This window comes from Scyliorhinus torazame, chromosome 29 (genome assembly GCF_047496885.1).
Source record: "Scyliorhinus torazame isolate Kashiwa2021f chromosome 29, sScyTor2.1, whole genome shotgun sequence".
NCBI classification, from domain to species: Eukaryota; Metazoa; Chordata; class Chondrichthyes; order Carcharhiniformes; family Scyliorhinidae; genus Scyliorhinus; species Scyliorhinus torazame.
In genome coordinates, this window is record NC_092735.1 from 34,926,935 (window position 1) to 34,953,336 (window position 26,402).

The following is a 26,402-nucleotide window of genomic DNA, read 5'->3' on the forward strand; positions in this document are numbered from 1 at the left end:
CTCCCAGGACAGGTACAGCACGGGGTTAGATACAGAGTAAAGCTCCCTCTACACTGTCCCCATCAAACACTCCCAGGAGAGGTACAGCACGGGGTTAGATACAGAGTAAAGCTCCCTCTACACTGTCCCCATCAAACACTCCCAAGCCAGGTACAGCACGGGGTTAGATACAGAGTAAAGCTCCCTCTACACTGTCCCCATCAAACACTCCCAGGACAGGTACAGCACGGGGTTAGATACAGAGTAAAGCTCCCTCTACACTGTCCCCATCAAACACTCCCAGGACAGGTACAGCACACGGTTAGATACAGAGTAGAGCTCCCTCTACACTGTCCCCATCAAACACTCCCAGGACAGGTGCAGCACGGGGTTAGATACAGAGTAAAGCTCCCTCTACACTGTCCCCATCAAACACTCCCAGGACAGATACAGCACGGGGTTAGATACAGAGTAAAGCTCCCTCTACACCGTCCCCATTAAATACTCCCAGGGCAGGTACAGCACGAGGTTAGATACAGAGTAAAGCTCCCTCTACACTGTCCCCATCAAACACTCCCAGGACAGGGACAGCACGGGTTTAGATACAGAGTAAAGCTCCCTCTACACTGTCCCCATCAATCACTCCCAGGACAGGTACAGCACGGGGTTAGCTACAGAGTAAAGCTCACTCATCATTGTCCCCATCAAACACTCCCAGGACAGGTACAGCACGGGGTTAGATACAGAGTAAAGCTCCCTCTACACTGTCCCCATCAAACACTCCCAGGACAGGTACAGCACGGGGTTAGATACAGAGTAAAGCTCCCTCTACACTGTCCCCATCAAACACTCCCAGGACAGGTACAGCACGGGGTTAGATACAGAGTAAAGCTTCCTCTACACTGTCCCCATCAAACACTCCCAGGACAGGTACAGCGTGGGGTTAGATACAGAGTAAAGCTCCCTCTACATGGTCCCCATCAAACACTCCCAGGCCAGGTACAACAAGGGGTTAGATACAGAGTAAAGCTCCCTCTACACTGTCCCCATCAAACACTCCCAGGACAGGTACAGCACGGGGTTAGATACAGAGTAAAGCTCCCTCTGCACTGTCCCCATCAATCACTCCCAGGACAGGTACAGCACGGGGTTAGATACAGAGTAAAGCTCTCTCTACACTGTCCCATTAAACACTCCCAGGACAGGTACAGCACGGGGTTAGATACAGAGTAAAGCTCCCTCTACACTGTCCCCGTCAAACACTCCCAGGACAGGTACAGCACGGGGTTAGATACAGAGTAAAGCTCCCTCTACACTGTCCCATTAAACACTCCCAGGACAGGTACCGCACGGGGTTAGATACAGAGTAAAGCTCCCTCTACACTGTCCCATTAAACACTCCCAGGACAGGTACAGCACAGAGGCATTAATTTGTTAGAGATTCTCTATGCATTGAAGAAATGACTCGCAGAATCTGTGCTGGAAACTCTTACCTGCCACAGCGTGTGAGTCTGAGTTGAACTCCTGAGGGTCAAAGGATCCTCTATCCAGAGCGGATTTTAACCGTTTCAGTACTGAAGCAGCAGCTGCTAACCTGAACAGTCCCTGAGAGAGGTGGCAAATCGATTAGTTCAACAAAGATTTAAAAATGGATGGAATTTCCAGTTCTCAATTGCACTGCTTACAGGGAGCACCCCATGCAAATGTGACCTCCCCTTAGAAAATCAAGTGCCTATCGCCCGGGCAGTGTGCTTTAAATCTCCGGTTCTGTCACATTCCCATAAATGAGCCAGAGCTCTTTTTACCTTAATCATTCACAGGGTGTGGCTGACCAGCATTTCTTGTCCATCTCATTGAGAAGGTGCTGCTGAGTTAGTGTTTTAAACATTGCACCCTCAGTGTTGTTAGGGAGACACGGTGAGCGTATCTAAGCAAGGATGTGCTGGCCTTGGGAAGCGTCCAGAGAAGGTTCACAAGAATGATCCCTGGAATGAAGAGCTTGTCGTATGAGGAACGGTTGAGGACTCGGGTCTGTACTCGTTGGAGTTTAGAAGGATGAGGGGGGATCTTATTGAAACTTACAGGGTACTGCGAGGCCTGGATAGAGTGGACGTGGAGAGGACGTTTCCACTAGTAGGAAAAACTAGAACCAGGGGACACTATCTCAGACTTGCTGCATAGGGCACAGATCAATTCAGTATCTGAGGAGCTGCAAATGGTGTTGAAAACCATGGAATCATCCAGGGACATCCAAATTCTGACCTCACGGTGGAGGGAACGTCATTGATGAAGTAGCTGAAGGCGGTAGGACCGAGGACACTACTCTAAAGCAATCCTACATTTTAAGCAGACTGTTATATTCTGTTCTCCTGCAAACACTGAAAGGGAATTGATTCCTTTCCCTGCTTCTCAGGTCACACTCCGGGGTGTTGCATATTGAAGCCTTTTTAGGTTGTCAGATTTGTTGATTCATAACCTCCTACCAGATGAAATAGCTAGATAGGATCACTCCACTCAACTCAAAGCCTGCCGTTCCACTGTTCCAGGACAGGTACAGCACGGGGTTAGATACAGAGTAAAGCTCCCTCTACACTGTCCCCATCAAACACTCCCAGGATAGGTACAGCATGGGGTTAGATACAGAGTAAAGCTCCCTCTACACTGTCCCCATCAAACACTCCCAGGACAGGTACAGCACGGGGTTAGATACAGAGTAAAGCTCCCTCTACACTGTCCCCCATCAACACTCCCAGGACAGGTACAGCACGGGGTTAGATACAGAGTAAAGCTCCCTCTACACTGTCCCCATCAAACACTCCCAGGACAGGTACAGCACGGGGTTAGATACAGAGCCAAGCTCCCTCCACACTGTCCCCATCAAACACTCCCAGGACAGGTCCCGCACGGGGCTAGATACAGAGTAAAGCTCCCTCTACACCATCCCCATCAACACTCCCAGGACAGGTACAGCACGGGGTTAGATACAGAGTAAAGCTCCCTCTACACTGTCCCCATCAAACACTCCCAGGACAGGTACAGCACGGGGTTAAATACAGAGTAAAATTATTTCGATACTATCCTAATAAAAGCCAACGTGAGAGGAAATACCGAATTTAATAATAATCCTTACTGTCACAAGCAAGCTTATATTAACACTGCAATTATGTCACTGTGAAAAGCCCCTATTCGCCACACTCCGGCACCTGTTCGGGGACACTGAGGGAGAATTCAGAATGTCCAGTTCAACTAACAGCATGTCTTTCGGGACTTGTGGGAGGAAACCGGAGCACCCGGAGGAAACCCACGCAGACGGGGAGAACGTGCAGACTCCACACGGACAGTGACCCAAGCCAGGAATCGAACCTAGGACTCTGGCGCTGTGAAGCAACAGTGCTGACCACTGTGCTACAGTGCCGCCCATACAAACCACTATGAAAGTTCCTGCACAAGTTGTTCCAGGTTATGTCCTGACATAGATCCACACCGACAATCTTTCCAGCATTAGCCACCTTTTGTGATGTTTAAGAGCTGGAATCCAGTCAAGTTCCCCCTCAGTGACCCGCAGGGGTGACGCCAGGATCCAATTCCCAACTTTTTCCCTAATGGATAACATACTAACTGGGATAAAACCCCCAAAACATCTCAGTTCCCAGTCTGTGCAGATCAGGGGAAAATCAGGTGGAGCTTTTAGCCCCACTTAGCCCTTGGAGAAGTGAGGATGGTCCTGCACACCCCCTTTCTCACTCTCCTCTCTCTCACTCTCTCTCTCAGTTCACACATAGACCTTACCTCCTCCTTCATGCCTTTATCCAGCAACATCATGACGCACGCCTCAATGGGCAGGGCAATTTCCCGCCCGCAGCATTTCAGGTGCTCCTCCAGAGGTTGTCCAAAGGCAGGATTCTCCGGAATGTCACCTTTCCACACAGAGAATGGGCAGAGTGAGAATGGCCAGGGAGAGACTGGGAGAGACCGATGTAAACCAACGGCAGGCACTGTGTGAGAGAGTGTGGGTGTGTGTGTGTGTGAGAGAGTGCAGGTGTGTGTGGGTGTGTGTGAGAGAGTGTAGGTGTGTGTGGGTGTGTGTGAGAGAGTGCAGGTGTGTGTGAGAGAGTGCGGGTGTGTGTCAGTGTGTGTGAGAGAGTGCGGGTGTGTGTGGGAGAGTGCGGGTGTGTCTGGGTGTGTGTGGGAGAGTGCGGGTGTGTGTCAGTGTGTGTGAGAGAGTGCGGGTGTGTGTGGGTGTGTGTGGGAGAGTGCGGGTGTGTGTGGGTGTGTGTGGGAGAGTGCAGGTGTGTGTGTGTGAGAGAGTGCAGGTGTGTGTCAGTGTGTGTGAGAGAGTGCGGGTGTGTGTGGGTGTGTGTGAGAGAGTGCAGGTGTGTGTCAGTGTGTGTGAGAGAGTGCGGGTGTGTGTGGGTGTGTGTGGGAGAGTGCGGGTGTGTGTGGGTGTGTGTGAGAGAGTGCGGGTGTGTGTCAGTGTGTGTGAGAGAGTGCGGGTGTGTGTGGGTGTGTGTGGGAGAGTGCGGGTGTGTGTGGGAGTGTGCGGGTGTGTGTCAGTGTGTGTGAGAGAGTGCAGGTGTGTGGGTGTGTGTGGGAGAGTGCGGGTGTGTGTCAGTGTGTGTGAGAGAGTGTGGGTGTGTGTGTGTGTGAGAGAGTGCAGGTGTGTGTGGGTGTGTGTGAGAGAGTGTAGGTGTGTGTGGGTGTGTGTGAGAGAGTGCAGGTGTGTGTGAGAGAGTGCGGGTGTGTGTCAGTGTGTGTGAGAGAGTGCGGGTGTGTGTGGGAGAGTGCGGGTGTGTCTGGGTGTGTGTGGGAGAGTGCGGGTGTGTGTCAGTGTGTGTGAGAGAGTGCGGGTGTGTGTGGGTGTGTGTGGGAGAGTGCGGGTGTGTGTGGGTGTGTGTGGGAGAGTGCAGGTGTGTGTGTGTGAGAGAGTGCAGGTGTGTGTCAGTGTGTGTGAGAGAGTGCGGGTGTGTGTGGGTGTGTGTGAGAGAGTGCAGGTGTGTGTCAGTGTGTGTGAGAGAGTGCGGGTGTGTGTGGGTGTGTGTGGGAGAGTGCGGGTGTGTGTGGGTGTGTGTGAGAGAGTGCGGGTGTGTGTCAGTGTGTGTGAGAGAGTGCGGGTGTGTGTGGGTGTGTGTGGGAGAGTGCGGGTGTGTGTGGGAGTGTGCGGGTGTGTGTCAGTGTGTGTGAGAGAGTGCAGGTGTGTGGGTGTGTGTGGGAGAGTGCGGGTGTGTGTCAGTGTGTGTGAGAGAGTGCGGGTGTGTGTGGGTGTGTGTGAGAGAGTGCAGGTGTGTGTGGGTGTGTGTGAGAGAGTGCAGGTGTGTGTGGGAGAGTGCGTGTGTGTGTGGGTGTGTGTGAGACAGTGCAGGTGTGTGAGAGAGAGTGTGGGTGTGTGTGGGTGTGTGTGGGAGAGTGCGGGTGTGTGTGGGTGTGTGTGGGAGAGTGCGGGTGTGTGTGGGAGAGTGCAGGTGTGTGTGAGAGAGTGCGGGTGTGTGTGGATGTGTGTGGGAGAGTGCGGGTGTGTGTGGGAGAGTGCAGGTGTGTGTGAGAGAGTGCGGGTGTGTGTGGGTGTGTGTGGGAGAGTGCGGGTGTGTGTGGGTGTGTGTGAGAGAGTGCGGGTGTGTGTGGGTGTGTGTGGGAGAGTGCGGGTGTGTGTCAGTGTGTGTGAGAGAGTGCGGGTGTGTGTGGGTGTGTGTGAGAGAGTGCAGGTGTGTGTGGGTGTGTGTGAGACAGTGCAGGTGTGTGTGAGAGAGTGCATGTGTGTGTGGGTGTGTGTGAGACAGTGCAGGTGTGTGTGAGAGAGTGCGGGTGTGTGTGGGTGTGTGTGAGACAGTGCAGGTGTGTGTGAGAGAGTGCGGGTGTGTGTGGGTGTGTGTGGGAGAGTGCGGGTGTGTGTGGGTGTGTGTGGGTGTGCGGGAGAGTGCGGGTGTGTGTGGGTGTGTTTAGGAGAGTGCGGGTGTGTGTGGGTATGTGTGGGAGAGTGCGGGTGTGTGTGGGTGTGTGTGGGTGTGTGTAGGAGAGTGCGGGTGTGTGTGGGTGTGTGTGGGAGAGTGCGGGTGTGTGTGAGAGAGTGCGGGTGTGTGTGAGAGAGTGCGGGTGTGTGTGGGTGTGTGTGGGAGAGTGCGGGTGTGTGTGGGTGTGTGTGGGTGTGTGTGGGAGAGTGCGGGTGTGTGTGGGTGTGTGTCAGAGAGTGCAGGTGTGTGTGGGTGTGTGTGAGAGAGTGCAGGTGTGTGTGGGTGTGTGTGAGAGAGTGCCGGTGTGTGTGAGAGTGCGTGTGTGTGTGAGAGGGTTTGTGTGGGTGTGCGTGAGAGCGTTTGTGCAGGTGTGTGTGAGAGGGTTTGTCCGGGTGTGTGTGAGATGGTGTGTGGGTGTGTGTGTGAGAGGGTGTGTGTGGGTGTGTGTGAGAGGGTTTGTGCGGGTGTGTGTGAGAGGGTTTGTGTGTGTGTGTGCGTGAGAGGGTTTGTGTGGGTGTGTGTGAGAGGGTTTGTGTGTGTGTGCGTGAGAGGGTTTGTGTGGGTGTGTGTGTGTGAGTGCGGGTGTGTGTGCGTGAGAGGGCTTGTGCGTTTGTGTGTGAGAGGGTTTGTGCGGGTGTGTGTGGGAGGGTTTGTCCGGGTATGTGTGAGAGGGTTTGTGTGGGTGTGTGTGTGAGAAGGTTTGTGTGTGTGTGCATGAGAGGGTTTGTGTAGGTGTGTGTGAGAGCTTTGTGTGGGTGTGTGTGAGAGGGTTTGTGTGGGTGTGTGAGAGAGGGTTTGTGTGGGTGTGTGTGAGAGGGTGGGTGTGTGTGAGAGGGTTTGTGCTGGTGTGTGTGAGAGTGTTTGTATGGGTGTGTGAGAGAGGGTTTGTGCGGGTGTGTGTGAGAGGGTTTGTGTGGGTGTGTGAGAGAGGGCTTGTGTGGGTGTGTGTGAGAGGGTTTGTGTGGGTGTGTGTGAGAGGGGTTGTGTGGGTGTGTGTGAGAGGGTTTGTGCGGGTGTGTGTGAGAGGGTTTGTGTGGGTGATTGAGAGGGTTTCTGTGGGTGTGTGTGAGAGGGTTTGTGTGGGGGTGTGTGAGAGGGCTTGTGTGGGCGTGTGTGAGAGTGTGTCTGTGGGTGTGTGTGAGAGGGTTTGTCCGGGTGTGTGTGAGAGGGTATGTGTGGGTGGGTGTGAGAGGGGGTGTGTGAGAGTGTGTGTGTGTGTGAGAGGGTGTGTGTAGGTATGTGTGAGAGGGTTTGTGTGGGTGTGTGTGAGAGGGTGTGTGTGGGTGTGTGAGAGAGGGTTTGTGTGGTTGTGTGTGAGAGGGTGTGTGTGGGTGTGTGTGAGAGGGTTTGTGTGTGTGTGTGTGAGAGGGTGTGTGTGGGTGTGTTTGAGAAGGTTTGTGTGTGTGTGTGTGAGAGGGTGTGTGTGGGTGTGTGTGAGAGGGTTTGTGTGGGTGTGCGTGAGAGCGTTTGTGCAGGTGTGTGTGAGAGGGTTTGTCCGGGTGTGTGTGAGAGGGTGTGTGGGTGTGTGTGTGAGAAGGTGTGTGTGAGTGTGTATGAGAGGGTTTGTGCGGGTGTGTGTGAGAGGGTTTGTGTGTGTGTGTGTGTGTGTGTGAGAGGGTTTGTGTGGGTGTGTGTGAGAGGGTTTGTGTGTGTGTGCGTGAGAGGGTTTGTGTGGGTGTGTGCGTGAGAGTGCGGGTATGTGTGCGTGAGAGGGCTTGTGCGTTTGTGTGTGAGAGGGTTTGTGCGGGTGTGTGTGAGAGGGTTTGTCCGGGTGTGTGTGAGAGGGTTTGTGTGGGTGTGTGTGTGAGAAGGTTTGTGTGTGTGTGCGTGAGAGGGTTTGTGTGGGTGTGTGTGAGAGGGTTTGTGTGGGTGTGTGTGAGAGGGTTTGTGTGGGTGTGTGAGAGAGGGTTTGTGTGGGTGTGTGTGAGAGGGTTTGTGTGGGTGTGTGTGAGAGGGTGTGTGCGGGTGTGTGTTAGAGGGTTTGTGCTGGTGTGTGTGAGAGGGTTTATGTGGGTGTGTGTGAGAGGATTTGTGTGGGGGTGTGTGAGAGGGTTTGTGTGGGTGTGTGTGAGAGGGTTTGTGCGGGTGTGTGTGAGTGGGTTTGTCCGGGTGTGTGTGAGAGAGTTTGTGTGGGTGTGTGTGTGAGAAGGATTGTGTGCGTGTGCGTGAGAGGGTTTGTGTGGATGTGTGCGAGAGGCTTTGTGTGGGTGTGTGTGAGAGGGTTTGTGTGGGTGTGTGCGTGAGAGTGCGGGTATGTGTGCGTGAGAGGGCTTGTGCGTTTGTGTGTGAGAGGGTTTGTGCGGGTGTGTGTGAGAGGGTTTGTCCGGGTGTGTGTGAGAGGGTTTGTGTGGGTGTGTGTGTGAGAAGGTTTGTGTGTGTGTGCGTGAGAGGGTTTGTGTGGGTGTGTGTGAGAGGGTTTGTGTGGGTGTGTGTGAGAGGGTTTGTGTGGGTGTGTGAGAGAGGGTTTGTGTGGGTGTGTGTGAGAGGGTTTGTGTGGGTGTGTGTGAGAGGGTGTGTGCGGGTGTGTGTTAGAGGGTTTGTGCTGGTGTGTGTGAGAGGGTTTATGTGGGTGTGTGTGAGAGGATTTGTGTGGGGGTGTGTGAGAGGGTTTGTGTGGGTGTGTGTGAGAGGGTTTGTGCGGGTGTGTGTGAGTGGGTTTGTCCGGGTGTGTGTGAGAGAGTTTGTGTGGGTGTGTGTGTGAGAAGGATTGTGTGCGTGTGCGTGAGAGGGTTTGTGTGGATGTGTGCGAGAGGCTTTGTGTGGGTGTGTGTGAGAGGGTTTGTGTGGGTGTGTGTGAGAGGGTTTGTGTGGGTGTGTGAGAGAGGGTTTGTGTGGGTGTGTGTGAGAGGGTTTGTGTGGGTGTGTGTGAGAGGGCTTGTGCGGGTGTGTGTGAGAGGGTTTGTGTGGGTGTGTGAGAGAGGGCTTGTGTGGGTGTGCGTGAGAGGGTTTGTGTGTGTGTGCGTGAGAGGGTTTGTGTGGGTGTGTGTGTGAGAGTGTGGGTGTGTGTGCGTGAGAGGGCGTTTGTGTGTGAGAGGGTTTGTGCGGGTGTGTGTGAGAGGGTTTGTCCGGGTGTGTGTGAGAGGGTTTGTGTGTGTGTGTGTGTGAGAAGGTTTGTGTGTGTGTGCGTGAGAGGGTTTGTGCGGGTGTGTGTGAGAGGCTTTGTGTGGGTGTGTGTGAGAGGGTTTGTGTGGGTGTGTGTGAGAGGGTGTGTGTGGGTGTGTGAGAGAGGGTTTGTGTGGGTGTGTGTGAGAGGGTTTGTGTGGGTGTGTGTGAGAGGGTGTGTGTGGGTGTGTGTGAGAGGGTTTGTGCTGGTGTGTGTGAGAGTGTTTATGTGGGTGTGTGAGAGAGGGTTTGTGTGGGGGTGTGTGAAAGGGTTTGTGTGGGTGTGTGTGAGAGGGGTTGTGTGGGTGTGTGTGAGAGGGTTTGTGCGGGTGTGTGTGAGAGGGTTTGTGTGGGTGTGTGAGAGAGTTTGTGTGGGTGTGTGTGAGAGGATTTGTGTGGGGGTGTGTGAGAGGGTTTGTGTGGGTGTGTGTGAGAGGGTTTGTGCGGGTGTGTGTGAGTGGGTTTGTCCGGGTGTGTGTGAGAGGGTTTGTGTGGGTGTGTGTGTGAGAAGGATTGTGTGCGTGTGCGTGAGAGGGTTTGTGTGGATGTGTGTGAGAGGCTTTGTGTGGGTGTGTGTGAGAGGGTTTGTGTGGGTGTGTGTGAGAGGGTTTGTGTGGGTGTGTGAGAGAGGGTTTGTGTGGGTGTGTGTGAGAGGGTTTGTGTGGGTGTGTGTGAGAGGGTGTGTGTGGGTGTGTGTGAGAGGGTTTGTGCGGGTGTGTGTGAGAGGGTTTGTGTGGGTGTGTGAGAGAGGGCTTGTGTGGGTGTGTGTGAGAGGATTTGTGTGGGTGTGTGTGAGAGGGGTTGTGTGGGTGTGTGTGAGAGGGTTTGTGCGGGTGTGTGTGAGAGGGTTTGTGTGGGTGTGTGAGAGGGTTTCTGTGGGTGTGTGTGAGAGGGTTTGTGTGGGTGTGTGTGAGAGGGCTTGTGTGGACGTGTGTGAGAGTGTGTCTGTGGGTTTGTGTGAGAGGGTTTGTGTGGGTGGGTGTGAGAGGGTGTGTGTGAGAGGGTGTGTGTGTGTGAGAGGGTGTGTGTAGGTATGTGTGAGAGGGTTTGTATGGGTGTGTGTGAGAGGGTGTGTGTGGGTGTGTGTGAGAGGGTTTGTGTGGGTGTGTGTGAGAGGGTATGTGTGGGTGTGTTTGAGAGGGTTTGTATGGGTGTGTGTGAGAGGGTGTGTGTGGGGGGTGTGAGAGGGTTTGTGTGGGTGTGTGTGAGAGGGTGTGTGTGTGGGTGTGTGTGAGAGGGTTTGTGTGGGTGTGTGTGAGAGGGTTTGTGCGGGTGTGTGTTTGTGTGTGAGTGTGTGTGAGTGTGTGTGAGTGTGTGTGTGTGAGTGTGTGTGAGTGTGTGTGAGTCTGTGTGTGTGAGTGTGTGTGAGTGTATGTGAGAGTGTGTGTGTGTGTGAGTGTGTGAGTATGAGTGTGTGTGTGTGTGTGTGTGTGAGTATGTGTGTGTGAGTGTGTGTGAGTGTGAGTGTGTGTGAGTGTGAGTGTGTGTGTGAGTGTGTGAGTGTGTGTGTGTGAGTGTGTGTGTGAGTGTGTGTGTGAGTGTGAGTGTGTGTGTGTGAGTGTGTGGGTGAGTGTGTGTGTGTGTGAGTGTGAGTGTGAGGTGTGTGTGAGTGTGTATGAGTGTGAGTGTGTGTGTGTGTGTGAGTGTGAGTGTGTGTATGAGTGTGTGAGCGTGAGTGTGTGTGAGTGTGTGTGTGTGTGAGTGTGTGAGTGTGAGTGTGAGTGTGTGTGTGTGAGTGTGTGTGTGTGAGTGTGTGAGTGTGAGTGTGTGAGTGAGTGTGTGAGTGTGAGTGTGAGTGTGAGTGTGTGAGTGTGTGTGTGTGAGTGTGTGTATGTGAGTGTGTGTGTGTGAGTGTGTGAGTGTGAGTGTGAGTGTGTGTGTGTGAGAGTGTGTGGGTGAGTGTGTGTGTGTGAGTGTGTGTGTGTGAGTGTGTGTGTATGAGTGTGAGTGTGTGAGTGTGAGTGTGTGTGTGTGAGTGTGTGAGTGTGAGTGTGTGAGTGTGAGTGTGTGAGTGTGTGTGTGAGTGTGTGGGTGAGTGTGTGTGTGAGTGTGTGAGTGTGTGTATGAGTGTGTGTGAGTGTGTGAGTGTGAGTGTGAGTGTGTGTGTGAGTGTGTGAGTGAGTGTGTGAGTGTGTGAGTGTGAGTGTGTGAGTGTGAGTGTGTGTGTGTTAGTGTGTGTGTGTGAGTGTGTGAGTGTGAGTGTGTGTGTGTGTGTGTGAGTGTGTGAGTGTGAGTGTGAGTGTGTGTGTGTGAGTGTGAGTGTGTGAGTGTGAGTGTGTGAGTGTGAGTGTGAGTGTGTGTGTGAGTGTGTGTGTGTGAGTGTGTGAGTGTGAGTGTGTGTGAGTGTGAGTGTGTGAGTGTGAGTGTGTGTGAGTGTGAGTGTGTGAGTGTGAGTGTGAGAGAAACGGAGAAGATGAGAAAGGGAATTGTCTGAGTTTCTCACTGATCTGGGTTGCTAACCGGATTTTGCTGCGGGTTCAGCTGCTTACCTGATGTGTTGCTGCTGTTCCTCAGCATTGGTAGTAGGCCATCTAACGCTTTTAGCGATTTTCTGTGATAATCAGCTTGTGCTTCCAATAACTTCGAAAACAAAGAAAATTAAATTATATTTCTGGGCACATTGGGCGGGATTCTCTGATAATGGGGCTATGCCCCACGCCGGCGTGAAAACCGGCGCCAACGACTCCGGCGTCAACGGCCCCCGAAAGTGAGGAATTCTCCCCTTTCTTTGGGGCTAGGTCAATGCCGGAGTGATCCCCGCAGCTCCAGCCGACGCGGAACGACCCGCGCGAGTCCCCGCATGCGTGAAACGGCCGGCGTATTTCCACGCATGAGCGGGGGTTCCCTTCTCTGCGCCGGACCCCGGGCAGTATGGCCCCTGAGCCCTACAGGGGCCCGGCGCGGAGTAAAGTAGGTCCCCACGGAACCAGCTCGCCCGCCGATCAGTAGGCCCCGACCGTGGGCCAGGCCACCGTGGCCCCCCCCTGGGCTCGGATCCCCCCCCCCCCTCCAGGGCGGCCCCCTGCACACTCACCTTCCAGGTCCCGCCGGGTGGGAGGTGAGTAATCCACGCCGGCGGGACTCGGCAAAACCCGTCGGCCACTCGGCCCATCGGTGCCTGGAGAATCGCCGCGCGGGGGGGGGGCGCTGTCAATGGCCCCCGACCGGCATGGCGGTGATCCCGCCGGCGCCCGGAAAACGGCGCCGGAAAATGGGGAAGCCAGCATCGGGGCAGCAGGGCGCGATTCTCACGCCCCTCCCGGGGATTCTCGGTCGGAGAATCCCGGCCATTATATTCTCTGGAGCATGATGACAAATTGAATTTGAATAGCACCTTTAACGTGGTTAAAATACTCCAAAGTTCTTCGCATTATTTGACAAAAGTTGACACCAAGACACATAATGATATATAATAATAATCTTTATTTGTGTCACAAGTAGGCTTACATTAACACTGCAATGAAGTTACTGTGAAAAGCCCCTAGTCTCCACATTCCGCCGCCTGTTCGGGTACACGGAGGGAGAATTCAGAATGTCCAATTCACCTAACAAGCACGTCTTTCGGGACTTGTGGGAGGAAACCGGAGCCCCCGGAGGAAACCCACGCGGACACGGGGAGAACGCACAGACTCCGCACAGACAGTGACCCAAGCCGGGAATCGAACCAGTGTCCCAGGCGCTGTGAAGCAACAGTGCTAACCACTGTGCCACTTTTGCCGCCCATCAAGGTATCAAGACACAAAACTAGAAGCTTGGCCAAAGCGGTCGTATTTAAGGAACATTTTGAAGGGGTAGAGAGGGAGCGACAGAGAGGTTTACGGAAGCAATCCCAGAGCTGAGGGCCCAGGCAGCTGAAGGCACGACCTCCAATCACAGGGCAAAATATCTCACCCCTTGAAATTGGTTTGTGGGTCAGCAAACTAGCCCGGTTTCTACCCCACCTTCTAGAATTCCTCTTCTCAGGCACTAAACAAAAGAGGGCAATGGTGAACATTGACTCCAATGTGTTGATCCATGGTTGTGTTTGGTAAGGTACTGCCGTGGTTTGACATTGCCATTTCCAGGTTCTGACTGCCTTATTTGCCATGGGTATGTTGGGAGGATTTGCAGGTTGATATTCAAGGTTATGAATACACCTTACGTCAAGTCCTGGGGCGGGGGCAGATAGGGTCGCTATGCACTGCACTGCAAAACCTCTAGCATCTAGAATGACTCTTCCCTTAACTGTTTTATGCCCCTGAAGATGATCGCTTCTCCAGCACCTCGTCTTCAAGCGCAATTGTCCCCTAATAACGTAGACCATTGAAGCAGACAATCAGTCTCCTGGCTCACTCTGCAATGACTCCAGTCCTTGTAAACCTGCCTGATGCTTCAGTGACTAGACCTGTACACTGCACTTCAAGGTGTGGCCAAACCCATGTTCAATTGTATAAGTTAAGGGTAAAGATAAACATTCATATTTCATCACTTGTAATAAGAATCTTACTGACACTGGGGTGGTGGGCAGGGTTAGGAGCTATACACTTGGCCATCGGTGCCAGCGTGGTTGGCGCGGCGATTCTCGGTCCGGGATGGGCTGAGCGGCTGCCGGCACCGTCCATACCTGCTCTCAGCCGGTGTTGAAGGGTCCGGGGGTGGCCTGTGTGGGGGGGGGGGGGGGGGGGCGGTCCGACCCCGGGAGGGGCCTCCGATGTGGCCTGGCCCTCCTTTCTTCCGGCCCCTGTAGCCCTGCGCCATGTTGCGTTGAAGGAGGCCACTGCACATGCGCGCGTTTGCGCCGGTGCCACTGCGCATGCGCGGATCCCGCGGCGCCCAGTTGGCGCCGGGATCAGCAGCTGGAGCAGCGTGAACCGCTCCAGTGTTGCGCTGGCCCCCTGTAGGGGCCAGAATTGCTGACCCTGAGGCCGCGAGAAACACGACGGTGTTTTCGACGGCATCAAACACTTAGCCTCAGGAGCAGAGAATCCCGCCCCGGGTCTTTTCTTTGACCAAGTGGTTGTTAAAGGTTTGACAACCAGACCACCGGACACAGATTGCCAATCTATGCTTTACCATTTCTGGGGGCGGATCTCAGATAAAGGTTTGGCTCAAACCATGGCCGTGAATTAGTGAGTGACACTAATTGATTGTGTCTACAAATGCCATTGATACACAAACTACAATTGATCCAAGATCCTGGTGTAAAAATGTTCAATTCCTACCCATGGGATTAATGCCATTTGACCCACCTTGGCTTCAACATCCAAATCCATCCAAGCAAACACCCAGCTGGTGATTCTAAACTCTCCAACTTTCCCACTCGATCCAAAGTCACCTTCAAGGATGGCCCTCTCTTCAGGTGAAGAACTTCCGAACATTTGTCCTAAATTCCCTGCCCCTCCCGATCTTGGTTCTTGCTTGTTCTGCATTCACAGTTAACCTTATAGTCATGTTCCAGGTTTACCATTGATTGTTTTATATTATTCTATTCACACCTTTCCTTTAGCTTCTTTCTCAAGGTGATAAGGCAAAGATTCCCCCATCATGTCAATGAGTTTTAGTTACTTGCTAAGTAACTAATACGGTGGCACAGTGGTTAGCACTGTTGCTTCACAGCGCCAGGGACCCAAATTCGATTCCCGGCTTGGGTCACTGTCTGTGCGGAGTCTGCACGTTCTCCCCGTGTCTGCGTGGGTTTCCTCCGGGTGCTCCGGTTTCCTCCCACAAGTCTCGAAAGACGTGCTTGTTAGGTGAATTGGACATTCTGAATTCTCCCTCAGTGTGCCCGAACAGGTGCCGGAATGTGGCGACTAGGGGCTCTTCACAGTAACTTCATTGCTGTGTTAATGTAAGCCGACTTGTGCCACTAATAAGGATTATTATTAATAACTAAATAACTAGGATGGCATGGTGGCACCGTGGTTAGCACTGCTGCCCCACAGCGCCAGGGATCCGGGGTTCAATTCCGACCTCAGGTGACTGTGTGGAGTTTGCATGTTCTCCCCATGTCTGTGCGGGTTTCCTCCCACAGTCCTCAGGTGTGCAGGTTAGGTGGGTTGGCCATGTGAAATTGCTCCTTAGTGTCCAAAGATGTGCAGGTTAGGTGGTGTTACGGGGATGGGGCGGGGGAGCGGGCCTAGGTGGAGTGCCCTTTCAGAGGGTCGGTGCAGACTCGATGGGCCGAATGTAGGGATTCTGTGGCTATGGATAACCAGGAGGTCTTGTGACACAGTGGCTGGCGTCCCAACTGCTGGGCCACAATCTCCGGGTTCAAGTGCCAGGATTATTTGGCCAGGGAAGGAACATTCAATGTGGTTCAACAAGCCGATAATCAGCAGGGACATCCTTCCGCCACTCCCGCGTCCACTTCCCTCCACGATGTGAAGATGCGCTGAAACGGAGTTACTTACTAAGCAGAAGTAATTGGAGTATTCCTCTTCTTTGCTGGCAAAGTGATAGAGATCTGCTGCATATTCATCCTGCAATAAAATTAATGGCTGTTAGATTCTTCCTCAATAAACCATAAATCCTAAAGAAAGTTTCGTCCCCGTTTTATTTTACTTAATTTTTGTCCTTGTTCGGTGTAAGATGGAAGCAGCATGGCGAGGTGCAGTTTTCCTTTAGACAGACGGATTATGTTCAACTCGAGGTCAGCCATTCTGGATCTGAGAAAGATCAGAATATTTCCTGAACAGCGAGAGGGCCAGGGGCGAGGGAGAAGCAACGGAATTCTGGTGCACAGGATCATCAGAAAATCCGATATCCCTTATCACAAGGAGGATTTAAAAGGGGGAGGAAGCGATCGTACAATTGTATAGGGACATGGAAAATCCCATTTCATGGTCCCGTCCCCCCCCCCATCCTGGGAATGGTCTGTTGGCCTTGAGGGGGGTGCAGACAGATTCACCTTTTGGTACCAAGGCACAAAAGTTTAAATTAAGAGGTCAGACTTAGTTTGTATTCCTTTGCGTTTAAACATTGACCGAGGGGGGGAAAATCTGGTCCGGATAGGAGGCAACTCTAAAAGAAGGTTAAAACAAAAGCAAAATTCTGTGGGTGCTGGGAATCTGAAATAAAAACAGGAAATGCTGGGCAGACTCAGCAGGTTTGGCAGCGTCTGCAGAGAGTGAAGCAGAGTTAGCGACTCGAGTCCGGGTGGCTCATCTCTCTTCTTTTTTTTAATATAAATTTAGAATGTCCAATTCAGTTTTCCAATTCAGGGGCAATTTAGCGTGGCCAATCCACCTACCCTGCACATCTTTGGGTTGAGAGTTAAGAGGGAAATCAGGAGGGCAAAAAGGGGACATGAAATTGCTTTGGCAAATAATGCAAGGGAGAATCCAAAGAGATTCTACAGATACATAAAGGGGAAAAGAGTAACTAGGGACAGAGTAGGGCCTCTTAAGGATCAACAAGGGCATCTATGTGCAGAGCCACAAGAGTTGGGTGAGATCCTGAATGAATATTTCTCATCGGTATTCATGGTGGAGAAAGGCATGGATGTTAGGAAACTAAGGGAAATAAATAGTGATGTCTTGAGAAGTGTGCATATTACAGAGGAGGAGGTGCTGGAAGTCTTAAAGCGCATCAAGGTAGATAAATCCCCGGGACCTGATGAAATGTATCCCAGGATGTTGTGGGAGGCTAGGGAGGAAATTGCGGGTCCCCTAACCGAGATATTTGAATCATCGGCAGCCACAGGTGAGGTGCCTGAAGATTGGAGAGTGGCGAATGTTGTGCCCTTGTTTAAGAAGGGCAGCAGGGAAAAGCCTGGGAACTACAGACCGGTGAGCCTAACGTCTGTAGTAGGTAAGTTGCTAGAAGGTATTCTGAGAGACAGGATCTACAAGCATTTAGAGAGGCAAGGACTGATTCGGGGCAGTCAGCATGGCTTTGTGCGTGGAAAATCATGTCTCACAAATTTGATTGAGTTTTTTGAGGGAGTGACCAAGAAGGTAGATGAGGGTAGTGCAGTAGACGTTGTCTACATGGACTTTAGCAAAGCCTTTGACAAGGTACCGCATGGTAGGTTGTTGCAGAAGGTTAAAGCTCACGGGATCCAGGGTGAGGTTGCCAATTGGATTCAAAATTGGCTGGGAGGGTTGTTTTTCAAACTGGAGGCCTGTGACCAGTGGTGTGCCTCAGGGATCGGTGCTGGGTCCACTGTTATTTGTGATTTATATTAATGATTTGGATGAGAATTTAGGAGGCATGGTTAGTAAGTTTGCAGATGACACCAAGATTGGTGGCACAGTGGATAGTGAAGAAGGTTATCTAGGATTGCAACGGGATCTTGATCAATTAGGCCAGTGGGCCGACGAATGGCAGATGGAGTTTAATTTAGATAAATGTGAGGTGATGCATTTTGGCAGATCGAATCAGGCCAGGACCTACTCAGTTAATGGTATGGCGTTGGGGAGAGTTATAGAACAAAGAGATCTAGGAGTACAGGTTCATAGCTCCTTGAAGGTGGAGTCGCAGGTGGACAGGGTGGTGAAGAAGGCATTCGGCATGCTTGGTTTCATTGGTCAGAACATTGAATATAGGAGTTGGGACGTCTTGTTGAAGTTGTACAAGACATTGGTACGGCCACACTTGGAATACTGTGTGCAGTTCTGGTCACCCTATTATAGAAAGGATATTATTAAACTAGAAAGAGTGCAGAAAAGATTTACTAGGATGTTGCCGGGACTTGATGGTTTGAGTTATAAGGAGAGGCTGGATAGACTGGGACTTTTTTCCCTGGAGCGTAGGAGGCTTAGGGGTGATCTTATAGAGGTCTATAAAATAATGAGGGGCATAGATAAGGTAGATAGTCAACATATTTTCCCAAAGGTAGGGGAGTCTAAAACTAGAGGGCATAGGTTTAAGGTGAGAGGGGAGAGATTCAGAAGGGCCCAGAGGGGCAATTTCTTCACTCAGAGGGTAGTGAGTGTCTGGAATGGGCTGCCAGAGGTAGTAGTAGAGGCGGGTACAATTGTGTCTTTCAAAAAGCATTTAGATGGTTACATGGGTAAGATGGGTATAGAGGGTTATGGGCCAAGTGCGGGCAACTGGGACTAGCTTAATGGTAAAAAACTGGGCGGCATGGACTGGTTGGGCCGAAGGGCCTGTTTCCATGCTGTAAACTTCTATGATTCTATGATTCTATGAAGGGGCAAACGCCACACGGACAGTGACCCAGAGCCGGGATCGAACCTGGGACCTCGGCGCCGTGAGGCAGCAGTGCTAACCACTGCGCCACCGTGCTGCCCTACTCATCTCTCTTCTGACGAGTCATCCGGGTTTGAAATGTGCTGTTTCGGGCGGGTTTCGCAGGGTGTTTCCTGTTGATTGCAGCGCCAAGAACGACCCTGCCATTAAACGGGTCTCTGCTTCATTTTCGGCGAGGAATGCACCCGTGGCCACGCTAAGGCTCATTTCCTGCACCCCGATCTCTGGACACCCTCTGTGGGGGGGGAACCCCCCCCCCCCGTCCCACAATGGCCCAACTTACCAATGAGGGGGTCCTCAAGTCCCCCCTGCGCCCCACTTCATAAGGGCAGGCACCTCGAGCCCGATTCTCAGCACGGGCAAGATGCCACCTGGGCCCCTCGGCCCTGCCAGAGTGCCAGGCCGATTGTGCCACGTTGCTCAGGTGGCATCGGGAGTACCCTACCCAGAATCCAGTCACCCGGGGCCCCCGATTGCCTGGGCGACACCCCCCCCCCGCCAAATGCCGGTACACTTGGTCCACGTTTGTGGAGACCAGTGCTAAACAGCACCCGTTCGGGGTCTCTGAGGCGCGAACATATTTAAGAGAGCTTAAACGCATACTTAAATATGCAAATCTGGGTCCTGTCCAAATCACGAAATCTCGTTAGACCTCACGAGGCGTAACGAGCGTCGTAAATCTCACCAGAGGCTTCTCGCGAGATTTACAGGCCATGCCGCGTCCCGGACGAGGCCGTTAGATCGCGCCCTCTGTTCCTCTCTCCACAGACGCTGCCAGACCTGCTGAGTTTATCCAGCATTTTCTGGATTTTTAGCTAAAAGGACATTGTTCGCTCAAAACCCTCGCCATCTTCCTCATGTACCTTGGATTGCTCCACTCGTCTCCAGACCTCTTCCACCTCCTCCTTGAGAACGTCAACTTTAGTCGTCGTGGATTGAACGGCAGCTCCCGCGTTGCCTGACTTTGTTGCTTGGCTTAGCCTAGAAGAGAAGACGTGACGGTGAGGCTGTGCGAGGAGGCAGCCTTCAGGCTTGGGCCTTGGTCTGAGAGGGGCCCTCACCCAGGCTCGTTTATGATGTGTTATCTGAGTTGGCTCAACGTTGACTGCAACTGGATGCAGTGAGACTAGAAACAGGCTTCCGACACAGGAGATGGTCCAACACTGTTTTATTGAACCTGCTGGTTGCTGTACACAATCTGCTGTGGGTTGACACTCTATTAATCTAAACTGATAACCTCCTACTGGCTTGACCAGACTAGCTCTCTGTCACATGGAGACGGTGCTCACTGCCTTGTGCACTCTAACTATCTCTGTAGCTGTATCCTGTGAGCAGAGGGAGAGTCTTAATGCCTTGTGTGTTTTATAGTGGTGGTGTCCTGTCTGGTGATTGGTTGTTCTGTGCCGTGCGTGTTCATTGGTTATCCTGTGTGTCAATCACTGCCTGTCTGCATCTCATTATATACATGAGTGGATATTATGACAGGTTACATCTTGATATGAATAAAGCTTCAAGCCAGTGATCCGAAAATTACTGCTCCCTTTGCACTCTGTGTTTTTGTGTGTGTGTGTAGTATAACTGTAGCTAACCTGTCTCTCAGTCCCTGTGCATGGTGGGCTGACTAAATGTGTGCTGAGTTTGTAACTGTTGTATTTTTTTACCGATTTTTGGCAGCTGTCCAGTCCAGTGTCAGTTTGGCCAACTGTTTCTTGTGCTTGAGAGTATTTGGAAGTTCTTCCTGTTTACGAAGAATAAAAAAAAAATGTTTTGTTCCTCTGCCTCGGTAACAATTACAACTCTGACCGGGGATCTGGTCGCCAAGTATCAGGCATCCACCCCTCCCCCCCCTGCACCCAACATGAATATAGACCGTGAGGAGAGGAATTTCCACGGGAATCCTTCTTGCTGCATCCACTGGAGAGTGAGAACAGAGAGAACTGTAAGAGGTGATATTTGGGTTGGTGGGAGGTGCCTACTGGGAATTCACCGTTGAACATTCCCAGGCCTTCACCCAAAAGTGCGTGGTAAACCACTGCGTTCCTATATTAAGGGTTGTACGGTAGAACCTGCACTACAGGTTCACCTGGGCCCCTGCATGCTCGCTCCGCCCAGGAGCCGGGTTATAAATATGCGTGGCCTCCAGCTCGCAGCCATTTTGTCAGCTGCTGTGGGAGGCCCCACTTCAGATACTAATAAAGCCTCAGTTTGGATTCAACTTCATCTCCAGCCAAATTGATCGTGCCTCAATGGGTGTGATGGTCAAGCTTGATTCTGCTGCCTACATGTTCAAAATCCTGTTCCACCAATGCCGGGCATGCCTCCAGCTGCACGGGCCCTCAGCTCGGGAATTCCATTCCTAAATTCCTCTCGGCCTCCTTAGGAGCCCTTGGGCCAAGTTTTTTTGTCAATTGTCCAAATACCTCCTTCAGCGTCTCGGTGTCAATCTTTTCTCACGTCCTGTGAACTGCCTTAAGACGTTTGAGGTGAGGCTTTTAAAAGAATGCTGTCCACTCTGGGCGGCGCCTGTGCGCAGTCACACTAGCAGCATAGTCTCACCCACGCTGCCTGACCACATACTGACACGACCAAACCAACCCACTTCTCAGCCCTATTGCGACAACACTTCTACCTGAACAGGAAGCTGCCTTTGTTCATGGGATATGGGCCTGACTGGGCAAGGCCGGCATTTGTCGCCCATCCCTACTTTTCTTGAACTGAACACTTCGAGGGGGGGGGGGGGGGGGGGGGGGGGAGGAGGGGGGGGGGGGTGTCGTTACTGATTTTATTAATTGGATTTAAATTCCACCGGCTGCCGTGACGGGGATTGAACCCGTGACTCCCCCAGTGTATAAGCCTCTGGATTGTTAGTCCAGTGACACCACCACCGGCCGCCATCACACCTTGCCTCCAGGGAGTTGCATGCGGGTAAACCCTCTTGTCTTTCCCACCACAAACTCACCCCATTTGTAACCGCCCACCACGCCTCGCCGTCCATGTTTAGTGTGCGCGGCGGGTTCCTACCGTGATCTGTGGCCATCAATAGTGGCGACGGAGTGAGCACTAGAAACCCTCCTCCCCGCCCGCCCACACCCACCCTCAACCTGGCATGAAGTGACCGCACACCGTACTTCCGACTCCATAATGACAGGGATTTAACGCGGCAGCCTCAGGCCAATTGAGTTTCGGAAGATGGAGGCTGGAATTCACCGGCCATTGAGATTCCCGGTGTTCCCGTCGGCGCGGGGTGGCTTCAAAGGGAAATCCCATTGACACGGCGGGAAGAGAGAATCCCGCTGCCGGTGAACGGTACACGCCGGGAAACACGCAGCAGGGGGAACGCGATAATCCGGCCCGTATAGATTCCATTTTCCCCCCTTAAATTTAAACTGCACAAACTTACAGCTTTATCAACAGGAAGAGGAACTAAAATAGTTCCAGAATGTGAAGGCAAGCAGGCCCAATGTAAATAGAAGCTTGCGGCGAACACTAAACCATACAGAAGCCACGCACGACCCTGTCTTTCTGTGCAAGTTCCATGCTGGTTATACCGGACACTTGCCCACACACATAGAACCTTTCATATGCTGCATTTCATTCACTTTCCTCACCTCAGATAGTTTGAAAAGTGGGTCCAGGACCTCTTTCTCCAGCTGAATTTCGTGCTCGAGTAAGGCCGTCGCTAAACCATTTTCCACCGAGGAGCAAAGTTCCATGATTTTCCTGTGGGAGGAAATGAAAATGAAAATGAAAATCGCTTATTGTCACAAGTAGGCTTCAAATGAAGTTACTGTGAAAAGCCCCTAGTCGCCACATTCCGGCGCCTGTTCGGGGAGGCTGGTACGGGAATTGAACCGTGCTGCTGGCCTGCTTTCAAAGCCAGCGATTTAGCCCAGTGTGCTAAACCAGCCCCAAATGAAAATCGCTTATTGTCACAAGTAGGCTTCAAATGAAGTTACTGTGAAAAGCCCCTAGTCGCCACATTCCGGCGCCTGTTCGGGGAGGCTGGTACAGGAATCGAACCGTGCTGCTGGCCTGCCTTGGTCTGCTTTCAAAGCCAGCGATTTAGCCCAGTGTGCTAAACCAGCCCCTTCTTAAGAATTCTTAAGATCATCAAAAGAGCGATTTGACTTGGTCGGGAGGAGGGTCCGAGCGATGCGTTGGGCCTCGCGAGGTCATTTCATTACTCCGCAAGCCCCTGGCCCAAACGGAAATGCTTCGCGCCTTTTTCTGACGAGGGGGGTAACTGGGTGGTAAGAGGATTTCTGCGCTGGCATCGAGGTTAGGTCATCAGGCCAGGTCGGGTAAACTCCCCTTGAGTTCAGAGGTTCGATCAAATTGAGGCGTTTAATTCGATGGGTTGGATGGAAAGGAACAATTTTCTCCGGTGGGGGAAAAGAACAACGGCTGAGATTTCCCAATCACGCCGTCGCGGGGCCACAAAATCCCACCCAAGGACCTGAGCGAGGCTATTCAGGGGCAATGAATTTATTGACACCTGCCAGTCTACAAAAGCCAGCCTCTCCCTGAGCAATTGGGCAGCAGTCAACCGGTCTGATATGTTGGTGTTGAATACTTCTCCCTAAGGAGGCTACAATACCCCTTAAAGGGACAAGTCAATCAAGAAGCTAAATGTCCAAACTGCGTCTCACAGCCCTGCCTAACTTTGAGCAATGCCATATAAGCCTACACAAATGGCTGCACAGTGACTCAGTGGTTCGCCTCACAGCTCCAGGGTCCCAGGTTCGATTCCAGCTTGGGTCGCTGACTGTGCGGAGTCTGCACGTTCTCCCCGTGTGTGCGTGGGTTTCCTCCGGGTGCTCCGGTTTCCTCCCACAGTCCAAAGATGTGCAGGTTAGGTGGATTGACACTTAGTATCCAGGGACACGCAGGAATGTATGAGGAACGGTTGAGGACTCTGGGTCTGTACTCGTTGGAGTTTAGAAGGATGAGGGGGGATCTTATTGAAACTTACAGGATACTGCGAGGCCTGGATAGAGTGGACGTGGAGAGGATGTTTCCACTTGCGGGAAAAACTAGAACCAGAGGGTCCCTGAGATTTGATTGAATCTCAGACTAAAGGGACGATCCTTTAAAACAGAGATGAGGAGAATTTCTTCAGCCAGAAGGTGGTGAATCTGTGGAACTCTTTGCCGCAGAAGGCTGTGGAGGCCAAATCACTGAGTGTCTTTAATACAGAGATAGATAGGTTCTTGATCAATAAGGGGGTCAGGGGTTATGGGGAGAAGGCAGGAGAATGGGGATGAGAAACATATCAGTTATTTTTTTAATTTTTGTATTAAAATTTAGAGTACCCAATTATTTTTTTTTCCAATTAAGGGGCAATTTAGCGCGGCCAATCCACCTACCCTGCACATCTTTGGGTTGTGGGGGCGAAACCCACGCAGACACGGGGAGAATGTGCAAACACCCCACGGACAGTGACCCAGGGCCGGGTTTTGAACCCGGGTCCTCAGCGCCGTGAGGCAGCAGTGCTAACCACTGCGCCACGTGCCGCCCCGAGAAACATATCAGCCATGATTGAATGGCGGAGCAGACTCGATGGGCCGAGTGGCCTAATTCCGCTCCTATGTCTTCTGGTCTTAGATTACAGGTTTATGGGGTTAGGGTGGGGGCGTCGCCTGGCATCTATACACACACACACACACACACACACACACACACACAGAGGTTCTGGCAAAGGAACTTAGTCAAGAGCAAGCTTGCTTCCACAACCCTCCCATAGAGTAGTAATGTCGCTGCTCAGTGACAGAACCTTATGGTCTTGCGCTGAATTTGGGGCTGTCTGCAACTCAAATGAATCGAGCCTCGGGATTTAGTTGTCCCTCTTTTCCTGATCCCCGTTCACACTTGTGCAACATTGTTACACATTGGCCGTTACTCTGGTCTTGTCTCGGCCTACAATGTTAATCACTGGCTTCTTACCTACCTAATGGGGGATTCGATGTCCAGTTCTCTACAGCTCTCCAACATGCTCTGTGACAGGGACATTAGGGGCATCTTTTTCTGTGAAACAAAGAAGAAATGGTTAAGGTGGAGGTTGTCATTGGACGTGAGAGTGTGGGGGTGAGGGCAAGATGAGTGTTCAGCAGGAAGGACGTGGGTAGTTTTGCCCCAAAAGCAGCAAGACGCTCAGAAGCGACTGAGCCCATGGAGCAGGAAAGGTCAAGTACATTCCAACCCCCAAAATGTTGGAATCGGCCAATGCCGGCTTTGGGGGGCCGTCTAATATTTTGTTCCCATGACCCTCTGTCGCCCCAATTTCAGTCCCCACGTTTAGCATACAACTTTGTGCAAGTCCTCACCAAAGTCAGCATTCTTCAATCAACCCCCTTTCAGCCGAATCTTTTGAAACTCGAATTTGACGTCCCACCAGCCTCCTCTGTGGCCCTGAAATCTCCTCATATAGAACCAGCTCTAAACTATGGGCCCAAATCTCTATCCCGAAAGATGGAAAGGGACCCAAAGCAGATCTTTCACATTGCCGATTCGTCATGTAACATTACAGACCCAGTGCGAGGCCAGAGGGAAAGAGTGTGTACCAACACACCGGGCGGCATAGATAGCACAGTGGTTAGCACTGCTGCCTCACAGCGCCAGGGACGCGGGTTCAATTCCGGCCTCGGGAGACTGTCTGGGTGGAGTTTGCACTTTCTCCCCGTGTGTGCGTGGGTTTCCTCCGGCTGGTCCGGTTTCCTCCCACGGTCCAAAGATGTGCAGGTTAGGTGGATTGGCCGTGATAAATTGCACCTTAGGACCCAAAGATGTGCAGGTTAGGTGGGGTTTTGGGGATAGGGCGGGAGGGTGTGTCTGGGGAAAGTGCTCTTTCGGAGGGTCGGTGCAGATTCGATGGTCCAAATGGCCTCCTCCTGCACTGTAGGGATTCTGTGGAATACAGCTTCTTCTCACATTGAAAGGGGAGCCACAGGTTCAAAGTATCTCAGCTACACTGATGGCTCCCATACACCTAAAAGAAACGTAGTCAAATAGCGGTTTGACTGAGTGAGGGGGGGATGGGGGTGGTGGTAGGTATCTCACATTATAGAAGAGGTAGGGACCAAGTAATATAGAAAGGTAAGAAAGAGACGCGTTGAGTAGAGTCAACGTGTCCGCAACATGTGCCAGGCTCAGCCTGATACAATTTAAGGTTGTTCATCGGGCTCACCTGACAGTGGCCCGGATGAGCAGATTCTTTGGGGTTGAAGACAGGTGTGCAAAATGTGCGGGAGGACCAGCGAACCATATCCACATGTTCTGGACATGTCCGAAGCTTAGGGGATTTTGGCAGGGGTTTGCAGATGTCATGTCCACGGTGTTAAAAACAAGGGTGGCACCGAGTCCAGAGGTGGCGATTTTCGGGGTGTCGCAGGACCCGGGAATCCAGGAGGAGAAAGAGACAGATGTTCTGGCCTTTGCTTCCCCGGTAACCCGGAGACGGATACTATTAGCTTGGAGGGACTCAAAGCCCCCGAATTCGGAGACCTGGCTATCGGACCTGGCTAGCTTTCTCTGTTTGGAGAAAATCGAGTTCGCCTCGAGAGGGTCACTGTTTGGGTTCGCCCGGAGGTGGCAACCGTTCGTCGACTTCTTCGCGGAAAATTAATCACCAGCAGACGGGGGTGGGGGGAATAGTTTAGGTTAGAGTAGGGGGTTAATAAGGGTGGGACCTGTACAAAAGGTAAATGGCTGTTGCACTATGTTTATGGTTTCATGTATATTGTTTATTTTGTTGTTGTTACTGTACCGAAAATACCTCAATAAAATGTTTATTAAAAAGAAAGAAAGAGAAGAAAGAGAAGTAGCGGGGAGCCAATCGGCCCCTCAAAGCTGTCTCACCATTCATGAAAATAATCTAACGCTCCCGTGATCTCCAGATCAATTCTGCTCAAAAATATATTGATCTGAGTGAGCTTTGAATAGAATCAACAGCTGAACAATCACCGCTCTCTTCAACGACGGCCTCCAAAGATTCGCAAATCTCTGGGTGAAGAAATCTCCCCTCAACTTGGTCTGGAATGGTAAACCCCTTACCCTGGAGATGATGCCCCCTGGTTCTGGGATGGGCAGCCAGGGGTGAACTCATCACGTGGCCAGTCAGCTCCTCAGAGCGCCTCAGATAAGGTCAGCAGGATATCCCAGATTAATCTCAGTTACAGAAGGCTTCCT

The 26,402-nt window shown here is 52.1% G+C and overlaps 1 protein-coding gene across 1 annotated transcript in view; it reads right to left on the reverse strand.

Annotated features, from left to right (window-relative positions):
• The window catches only part of LOC140404050 (SH3 domain-binding protein 1-like), a 90,195-nt gene that overhangs the window by 18,753 nt on the left and 45,040 nt on the right, over positions 1–26,402 (reverse strand). Inside the window, exons 4-11 of the mRNA XM_072492407.1 lie at positions 24,166–24,242; positions 21,827–21,938; positions 19,880–19,956; positions 19,082–19,199; positions 15,416–15,484; positions 11,516–11,606; positions 3,769–3,896; positions 1,473–1,584 (exon numbers count right to left, since the gene is read on the reverse strand). Of these exons, the coding sequence (XP_072348508.1) occupies positions 1,473–1,584; positions 3,769–3,896; positions 11,516–11,606; positions 15,416–15,484; positions 19,082–19,199; positions 19,880–19,956; positions 21,827–21,938; positions 24,166–24,242 (784 nt within the window). The remainder of the gene's footprint in view (positions 1–1,472; positions 1,585–3,768; positions 3,897–11,515; positions 11,607–15,415; positions 15,485–19,081; positions 19,200–19,879; positions 19,957–21,826; positions 21,939–24,165; positions 24,243–26,402) is intronic.